The sequence below is a fragment of the Telmatherina bonti genome (assembly GCF_933228915.1).
Source record: "Telmatherina bonti genome assembly, chromosome: 3".
Lineage (NCBI taxonomy): Eukaryota > Metazoa > Chordata > Actinopteri > Atheriniformes > Telmatherinidae > Telmatherina > Telmatherina bonti.
The window spans coordinates 9043317-9053508 of record NC_136621.1 but is presented as its reverse complement, the minus strand read 5'-3'; the positions used below and the strand labels follow the sequence as shown (position 1 = coordinate 9053508).

At 41.5% G+C, this 10192-nt stretch overlaps 1 protein-coding gene across 1 annotated transcript; it reads right to left on the bottom strand.

The window, feature by feature from the left end:
• Window positions 1-7686: 7686 nt before the first annotated feature.
• hmx1 (H6 family homeobox 1) lies at window positions 7687-9585 on the bottom strand (the record flags this gene model as incomplete). Its single annotated transcript, XM_079265096.1, has 2 exons — window positions 7687-8258; window positions 9312-9585. The coding sequence occupies 2 exons, from the start codon at window positions 9583-9585 to the stop codon at window positions 7687-7689; spliced, it is 846 nt and encodes a 281-aa protein (XP_079121222.1).
• Window positions 9586-10192: the final 607 nt, after the last annotated feature.

Sequence of the window (10192 nt, the reverse complement as noted above, 5' to 3'; positions counted from 1 at the left end):
ACAGTTGAGCTAATGAACTACTGTCAGTAACCATTTTCATTGGTTGTTCGGTTAATCAACTAAATTGGTTGAATGGTTAAAACTATGTGTTGGTCAGTTTCTGAACAATATATTGATTAATCTAACCAATATTTGTTTAACTAACTAGACTGTTTTCCAACCAATCCATTCTTAGAGAGTAACCCCAGATAATAGACTGCCCTGCAGGCTTGTACAGTAGGCATTAGTAATGATGGCTGCATCACTTTATCTGCCTCTATTCTTTCCCTTACTGACTTTTTTCTTAAACCAAGCAGTGCATCTAAAAAAATAATTGATAGAGAAAAGTTGTTTTGTAGTTTTAAAAACATCTGCCGGGTCTTTTTAGTCCCTCCTATTTTATTCTTCTCTTGCACAGCATCCATTACAGGCACATTCACCAGGCTGATTATCCAAGTTAGAAAATGGCATCATTTCGTGACTTTCCTCTACTTTTAGAGCAGCCAATGCCTACTTTCCTTACCGAGGAGTAAATATTGCACTGGAGTGTGCGGCGGGATACAAAGCTGGCCTTGAAGATTGATGACTGAAATTCTTTATGAAATCACTGAGCGTACTGTAAATTCAATTGCAATCTCATTTTTAGATAGTTTTATCACCTAGTCCTACACAGTAACCCCCACACCCACCCCACCCCATCACACAGCTGAGAGAAAACAAACAAACAAACAAGGCATAACTTGTGCAACCACATTTCATGAACTGTTTGTAAAATTAGTTGACATATGTAAAATTTTGGATTTCAAGGAGTTATCGTGGTATCGTGTTTCTTAAGATGTTGTTTATAATTAAATCTTGTTGTGTATTACGTTTTTATTATTTTGCACTTCAAAGCCACTTTACATTGGTCGTGTTTACAGCCTATAAAATACATGCAGTAAAATTTTTGTACTTGGACTTCGCTTACTTTGCAATTAAATTTTGGACACGTTCCAAACTGGTCTCATCTTCCCTCATCCATGTACCATCTCACCTCTTATCTCTGTATTATGCTCTTTTATCGGATTTCATCCCCACTGACTTCATTCAGCTTCCTCAAGCAATTTGCATTATGGAGAGGAGGGGGTGTCTCAATAAGCAGATCAATAGGCCATCAAAGAGTAACACATAGACAGTGCTTGTGTCTCTGGTTTCCACCTCAAACTAATAACTGTGTTTACTATACAGTGTGCTGTTTCATGCCGTTTTTTTCACACTGCTTTGGGACACCCAGGGACATTCACATGCAGACTATTCAGCACCTATTACCAGACTTTTACTTCTCTTATGTGCTGGTTTTTAAGATGCCTTGTTTTACCATGGTTATTTGTGCATTATCTGGCATCAGTGATTCTCACCTTTTTATTTCACTATATAGACAAATACAGGTCTAACACATAAACTAATACATAAACTATTGTTGCACAAAAAAAGCATCAATGGGGAAATCTCCCATCTGAAATCTTTTGGTAATTGTGGTTTTTGTGCTTTCAGAAATATGTTGTTTCAGAAATTGCTCTGTCCCATCAGCTCGGGCGATGACCTTTGTCAGATGACGGAGAGAGGTCAGCACAGGTTAAAGGAATGGGTGAGCAAAGAGAGAGGCACCCACCTAGTCATGCAGAAAGGAGCTGCTGTGTGCTGTGTTTTACACAGACACACACTTGGAGTTGCTCCCCACCCCACAGGAACAGCACCTCCTGCTCCTGACCAACCAGACCTCGGCCATAGCGAGGCACAGACCCATGCAGGGATACAAACGCTATCAAAGTTTTTTCCAACACAAACACACGCTCATCAACTGGTTCTTAACAATCCCCCCCTCTAACACACACTCCTCCTCAGTCCCTTTCATTCAGTCATAATAACACACAGTCAGGCTTCAGTGCACAGATTACTGTGATGAGCTTCGACAGGCCTGGAGACGAGAGGGAAATGCAGCAAGAATGAGAAGGAGGGCAAAGTGAGAAAATGAAAAGATCTAAGTAGTAGAAGCAATTATCGCGTCTTACAACAGGCAGTTGTGTGTGTAGTGCATTTCTGTGTGAAGTTAAATAAATCAGATTTTGTCTTAAGATATTCTCTACTGTCCAAAGTGGAAACAATCACTCCGTCTCACAGTCAGCCACACTCACTCTTTGAACATGGAGATTGTTAGACAGAGTGATCTTTTCCATTAACTACAACTTAAATGTTGGTAATGCATCATTTGGCCACACCTCATATCTTGACAGTCTGCCGTCGTGTCTGAGCAGTTAGCCGCTGGGGATTATGGGTATGAGCGGTGGTGTGACTCTCTGAAATACAAGACAGCAAGCTGGACATAATGGGCCTCTTATGTTTGTGTGTGTGTGTGTGTGTTTAAATACACTCCTGCACCCTGTCTCCAGATTACACAGATTCATCCATGAAAACACTCTGAGTTTCTAAAATAGATTAATAATACTGTCCTTGTTTTTAATATAACGTTATGTTTATGTGTTTTAGTACCTTCATAGTTTGGTTCGGTGCATTTTGGCTCTATATCAACTCCATATAAGAATTATTATAAAATATGTAAAAGTACAGCATTATCAAAGTACAATGCTGGAGCCAAAGAGTGGTACCAGAAAGGTCAGGTCACTTTTAAAACCAGAAAACAGGTAATTATTATTTTATCCCTTGACAGTGTATAATTTTAAATAAAATTTAGTTTTAAATGAAAATGTGTGTCCTGATTTGTGCATCAGATCCAGTTGTTGAATACTGGAGATTTAAGTTTTATGACAATAAACAAACAAACAACCAAGCAAATAAATAAATAAATAGATAAATATCAAATACTATAAATTTGTTCTTGGAAAATATCATGATTTTCCAGGCATCACAACTTATAACATGAAACTTCATCACAGTGATTTATGATACTTTCAAGATTGTTAGGATTGTATTAAAAAAAAAAACCAACTTATACAAGTCATTAGGAAATTATATCAACCACATAAATTTCCTCTTAAGCATTTTCCTTTTTCTTTTTTTTTTTTCCTTTCAAAGAACCAAAAGTAGACTTACATTTGTTGTGTCATGTTTAGCATTCAGTATACCTTAATGCATGACTTATATCCTGAATATGTATCTTCTAGTCCAGAGAAATGACGAGGTCTTAAATAAATTTTCATTTTTTTCTTTGGCATACAGTGTTATTACAGTTAAATGGGATGTCCCACATTATTCTCAGCAGTCATGTTTTTTATTTACCATTCCACCAGACAGTGTGATGATTAAAGTGTGTTATCATTGAAACAGGATGTGTGGAACATCTCTATTATAATTTTGGAAAATCATTGAGTTTAATTGTTTCAGACATCATTATTACCCAGTGATTAGCTTTACAAGTGGAGCATAATTTCCCTCTGTGTACATTTAACTTACTCAGAGTCGATAGATATATTGGTTTGTGGCTGAAGCCTGACTGATCACTGATAAGGACCTCAAACATTATATTAAGTCTGTTAACTACAGGAACAATCTGGGTGCAACTTTGACTTTGCGCAATTAATGCTTACACATTAAGGCTTGATTTAAAACCACTTTTTGCCACAGCAGCAGGGATGAAGCTTTAAATTTAACAATAACAGGTAAATTTACATAATGTGTGATGTCAGTTGTGATAATAGTTTTATTTCCCCCAGATGTTCTGATCGTATCACAGTATAAATTATTTCGCAGTTCATAAAAATTGTTAAACGGCTTTTAGCTGGATGATGTTCTAGAAATGTTTTAAATTTATAACCTTATTTCATACAAAAACTGTCCTCACAATTTAGGAAAGGGTAAATAATTTACTAGTACATTGTATGGCCAGGGGTTTTCCAGGAAATAATGCTGAAAAGTGGGTCTATAGTCTAAGAAATAAATAGTTTTAAAAATATCCTTTTTTTAAAAATCAGTAATTTAGGATCAAATAACATAACTGAAAGCAAATATTTGGGATTTTGCTTTGATTAAAGTTTTACAACCTGTTGGTCAATCAGCATCTCTTGTCATATTTGTATATCTGTAGTATTCAAGTAGTACTTCATGCTAAAACCACAAGAGCTGTGAAAACTACTGTCTGGGTCCAAAGATATGAGAATTCCCCAAATCCATGATCTTAAAAGGTTTGTGTTTTCAGACAATGACTTATCTCAACATACTGAATCAATTCTGTCAAATATTTGAAGATGTTTTAATTACATTTTCAATAAAAGGTGTAATAAGCCTCTTGGCAAAGTGGAATAAAATAAGAATAGTAAGATAACCGGGAAAGAAAACATGCCTGAAACAAAATAAAATACATTCATTTAAATACAGATAATTTCAGTAATTCAAAATTCATTATCATACAGGAAATGCATGCAAATAGGCTATAGTAATTTCTTTGGTGGCTTAGGCTGCTGGAAACGCTGCACTTGATAATAATAATAATAATAAAATACTAATACAATGTAAACAATAAAATGTAACTGATACCGTTGCAGGCCTCCCCTGACTGTCATCAGTGCAGCCGGCTGTTTGCTGTGATGAACAGCAGATTCACTTTTAGGCCTGAATACAACTCATAACTTCTGCAAATAAATAATGCCGGATACACTTATTCTTACGTGATATGAAACTACTTCTCTGCCATACTTGCAGTCCTCATACAGGTTTTAGGCCGCAGGACCGGCCCCTTATTACACACCGTAAATGCTTGAAACCTGCAATAAACCACCCAAAGTGTCTCTTTTAAGCAGGGAATCACAGAAAACCGTCATACGTCCCCGTCATACAGGCTGAAGTACTTGCTGGCGTTGGAGAAGCAGAGGTAAGGCGTGCTGCTCCCCGGGTACACGAGGGGCAGGGGCATGGGCAGCAGGCATCTCCCCAGTAAGTTGCCCTCTTTGTACAATGCTGGGAGCTGCCCGACCACCACAGGCTTTCCAGTCTCTGGGAAATCGTTAACTGGTCCGTCGATTTCGGTCGAGATTTGTCGTTTCAATTTATTCCTGCGGTTCTGAAACCATATTTTGACCTGGGTCTCTGTGAGCTGCAGGGAGCTGGCGAGGCAAGCGCGCTCCGCGCTGCTCAGATAACGCTTCATGTCGAAGGTAGACTCCAACTGGAAAATCTGTCTCTTGGAAAAAATGGTGCGTGTCTTCTTTTTTGTGATTATTTTGCTCTTTTTCATCGTGCTGCCTCCTTTGTGGAGGTCCGTGGCTGCGCTGGTGGAGCTGCTGTCGTCGCAGCTGCTGTCGCCGCTCTCGAAGCGCGCCTCCGCCGCCTTCGCCTCGCTCCCGCAGCTCATGACAGATTCTGCTTCTCTGCTGCAGTTTGTGATCAGCTCTGCAATAACAACAACACTTTATTTAATCTTTCGAATAAGTCTGAGATTCTGTTGCTGGCCTGACACTTAACAAATGAAAAGGGAATATATTAGATGGTGAACATGGACAGCAGAAGATCTGCGCTCTTCTCTCACCTCTGGCACGAAGGCTGCAGTCCGGATCCGGCTTCTCCTGGGCTCTCTTCTGCTGGCTGTGGCTCTGGAAAGTTTCTTTACACATCGCCGTGGCCAGTGCATCTTGCAGTCCTGTGGGTTGACAACTATCACAGCTTGTTTTCAGATTGAGGATGTTGTCAATTGTGAATTTCAGAGAGGCGGTGGGTCGGCATGCTGCATCCGCTTTGTTCATTTCTCCCAGGCGTTAGTCCTCTTTGTGCTCCAACTTCCTCAACTCTTGCCCTTTCGCTCTAAACCTGGACTTTAATCTCGCCACTAACGTTTGGATCCACGCACCATCGCAGCAACCACTGAGCTGACAGTGCCGGGATGACTCTGTCCCGCTCGCGCTGTTTCCACGCGCACCAGACGGAGCGCTGTGCCGTCGCCCATTGGCTCACCATGGAGTCACAGTAGACCAATGGCAGACAGAGAACAGAGAGGGGAGGACAGAAAAGTGCTGCCCCCCCCCCAGCAGCTCTCATCCATCTGATGAAGAGGGGACCAGGGTCCCGGAGTCCCGCAGAGGGTTTCCAGGATCCACGTGGAATAAATGCAGTTGTTGTTTTAATAATTGGATGTAAAAAAAAAAAATAAAAAAATAATAATAATAATAATAAAATAATAAATCTAAATGTTCGGTTTTATTGCAGGATTTGTCAGAAAACTGTTTTATTCAAATTTCCTGTGAAGTCCTGGACTTTTTACAACATTATTTATTGGGGTTACTTGTGTGTTTACTGTGGAGCTTAACGTGATATTTCTTTGTTATTTGTCCATTTCTTCTAAGTTATGTCTCCTTTCAGAGTAAAGAAGCACAAAATATTTCTTTCTGTCGTGTTTGTTCACAGCATCTTATGATCCTGTTCATTTAAAGTCATTGCCAAGTTTAAAGGTTTACCACCATTTTTGTGAAACTATTTCATTTATTTATTTGGTTTATTCTGTCATATATGGATTTTTCTATTGTTTGAGAAATAAACAAAACTCCTTTACGTGGTTTTATATTATTTATCTGGCGTATCTAACAGTATAATTACTCATTCTTAAAGCTACAGGGTAGCATCTGAGCTGTTGGTCAACTACATGGAATAAAAACGTGAATATTTGTTGTGCAGAATATTTCTGCATATTAAATTAGGCTTCGTTTTATTTTTGTTAAATATCGATGCATCGTGATCTTTAATAATAACTACAAGAAGGTAGATTTGTTTTGCAGTAGGAGAAAGAAGATTCCATCCAATGTATTCTATCCTAAAACAAAACACAATAACAAACACAAGCACAATGTTAAAACGCACAAACACAAAAAAAGATTATAGGGCCTGGTATAAATAACCCTCCGAAAGAATAATAATAATAATAAACACAAAAGACACTCACACTTAAGATTGGAGAAGGAGTCAAACTGTAATAAATAAAAATAATTGATGACTGGCTCCAGTAAAAAATATTAACTAGTGTTTAAAGTCTTGTTTAAAAATGACAAAGTTGTTCCTGCATCGTGTGGTTTTATTTTTCTTGGCTTTATTTTACTTTAATGAACAACGCACACCATCGTGACATACAATATATCCTTTTTGACCTCGGGACTCTGAAGTCCCACCAGGGAAGCCGGGTTGTCCGCGACTCCAGACTCAGCTGAGACGCTCCAGTCAGTGTCGGAAGTTCACAACGACCTGGAGAAAAACTACCAAACTTTGAAATGGTTCATGTTTTCCATAAGAAGAAAACGCATTTTATTATCTGCTCTTCAGACCAGGAGGACTGTTCTGTGAGGAGTTGTGCACAACTTGCATGACTGTTTACATACAACACGGAAACAGAGAGTTTAGTGCTTTCATTTTTACTTTTTATTCTTTGTGAAAAAGTGACAAAGTTGCAAAATCTGTGGCTTTATATTTTATATATATGTATAAAACTTTGCAAAAAATATGTGTATTCAAACATACAGTACATGAACAGCTTCGACCTCCATAGCTTGATTGTCTTGCAGTGAGTTCAGTTAACAGTTTCATGCCGAGGCTGAAGAGAAATATCAAGAGAATTCATCACTTTGTGCTCTAATTCTGACACTTCAGCCTCCCTCTTTGGGTATTTTCTGCAGCATCTCGGGTCATTGCACAAATAATATTAAGAAGGGGATATATATGCCAATCTGACAGTCTTTACACCAAGCCAGTCATCTGTGACCTTAACATGGTCATGGAGTGAGCTATAGAAGACAGAGGGTAGTTCATGGAGCCGGAGAAGCTAACCACAGGTGGATGTCCGCTGAAGCTGAAGCCCAGAGCTGCAGTGGGTGTGGATCCCTCGTGGTAGAGGATGGGCACCCTGACAATCCGCTGGCTGGAGTTGGGGATCTGTGCCGCCTCCAGATCCGCAGCGAGCTGCCTCTTCCATTTGTTCCTCCTGTTCTGAAACCAGATTTTAACCTGAGTCTCCGTCAGCTGCAGCGACGCGGCCAGACCTGCTCTCTCCGAGCTGCTGAGGTACCGTTTCACATCGAAAGTCGACTCCAGCTGGAACACCTGATTGCGACTGAACACGGTTCTGGTCTTCTTCTTCCGGGTGGAGCCCCGCTCGTGCTCAGATCGCGCGTCCTCGTTGTCGTCTGTGAGGCTGCTGTCTCCTGCTTTCCTGTCGGTTTCCTCGCTGCCCTCTGACACCGCAGGGGATCCTCTGTCACTGGTTGATACCGAACAGCAGGGCTCCTCTGCATTGGCTTTCTCTCCTGGACCTAAAAAGGAGATAAAATAAGTGCTTAACAGTCTTACTTTAGGGTAAAACTATATTTTATAAAATATTCATGTTTGGCAAAGCTGCCAAATGGGTTCTGTTAGGCTCGGCCTGTTGTTGGTGCCAGAACGCACGACTGAGAAAACCAGCAGACTAAGTAGACAGAAGCACTTAAGAAGTAAAAGATCCTGTTTTCTATTCTATTTTAAGTTCAAAATAAGCTGGTCTTTGTGCTCATAGTTGGAACAGAACTGTTATTATTAGACTGCATAACGTGAACCAGACGATCTGCTGTTTCTGGCCCAATAAAACAACAACAATGTAGTATTTTACCAATAATAATATTGTTTCATGGTGTATTCTAACAGTCCATCCAACAGGTTATTTTTAGTGAGTGTATCGGGGTATAGGTTACGTATTAATAAAAAGCTTCCACTGATACGTGGATAATAATGAGCACGTGCGTGATTAAAAAGTATTTGCTGGCACTTTGTAATGATGTCACGGTTCATGTGTGTCATACAAATGGAACTAGATGTGTCCAAGGCGATGTAGACGTGCAGGAGTCTCCTTCGGATCTAGCTATATTCCTGGCTTTTTTGTGCGTTGTGCACGCACGTATTCTTCCAAAATAATAAAAAACAGAAGAACGTGAATTTACGCGTCAAGATCTGCTGGATGCTATAAAAAACAACAACAACAAAAAAAACAAAAAAAACAACGCAAGCCAGGAGCATTAGACTGGTTTTAGTTCATGGTTCATGAAAGCTTTAAATGTTTTAACTCTCAATATTTACACACTAGTGGAATATATATAAAAAACTTTCTATGTGTACATAAAACACAGCATCCTGGTAAATCCCCTAAAATGACGAATTTCTGTGAAATATTTGCTAAATTACCACAAACTTTGTTAATTATGTGTGAAGTTTTGCACATCCTGGAAAATGCGCATAAAACGACTCTGTACTCACTGCGTGGGGATTCCACAGCCCTGAAATACACAGTAGTCTCCCCGCAGCTCCACTGGAACGACGAGTCTCTGTGTGAGGACCGGACTCTGGGGCGGTGTGTCGGTCCGTTTCTGCCGCTGTGCTGCCCAGTAAGGTGGCGCTGGGTGGAGGTGGTCCCAGTAAGGTGGCGCTGGGTGGAGGTGGTCCCAGTAAGGTGGCGCTGGGTGGAGGTGGTCCCAGTAAGGTGGCGCTGGGTGGAGGTGGTCCCAGTAAGGTGGCGCTGGGTGGAGGTGGTCCCAGTAAGGTGGCGCTGGGTGGAGGTGGTCTCTGCCCAGCCATCCGCCTCACCGCCGCCACACACCGGCTCCGGTCCATCCCGCCCTTTGCCCAGAAGATTCTCGATGAAAAACGACGAGGCTCTGGACGAAGCGGGTGTCTGGTTGTCTGTCAGTTTGTCCTGCATCTTCCCCTGATGTCACGGTGCTCGTGCGCACAGCGCCACGCGGGTTCTGCCTTATGGTCGTGCGTTCAGGCGAGCCGATGTCCACGCAGTCATGTCCAGCGCCACTGCTGCTCCGCTGCGGCTGGACGTGGACTCATGGCAGAGACAGGGACCCCTCGGTGCCGCGGGGAGGACAGGGAGACAGAGATGGAAGCTGCGGCGCACTGAGACGTCAAGTCAAAGATTAATGAGCCGAGGCCATCCAGTGATTGGACGAGCACAGAAGCAAACGGGGCTTTCCAAGGAACAGAGATTCACCGTCTCCTGCGTCAGCCGCAGCTGTGTGTGAGTGTGTGTGTTGTGTTCACGTGCAGACCAGTCCCCTGGAGGCCGCGCGGACCGGAGGAAACCTCTGTCCGTATTGCAGCACGTTTTATTTGGGTCAGTTAAAGTGCAAATCAAAATAAATATCCGCCAGGGCAGCGGCGGAAGCACGGAGCCTGTCAAATTTAAGGGCTCTTGTGCGCGCGCGAGCGTGCG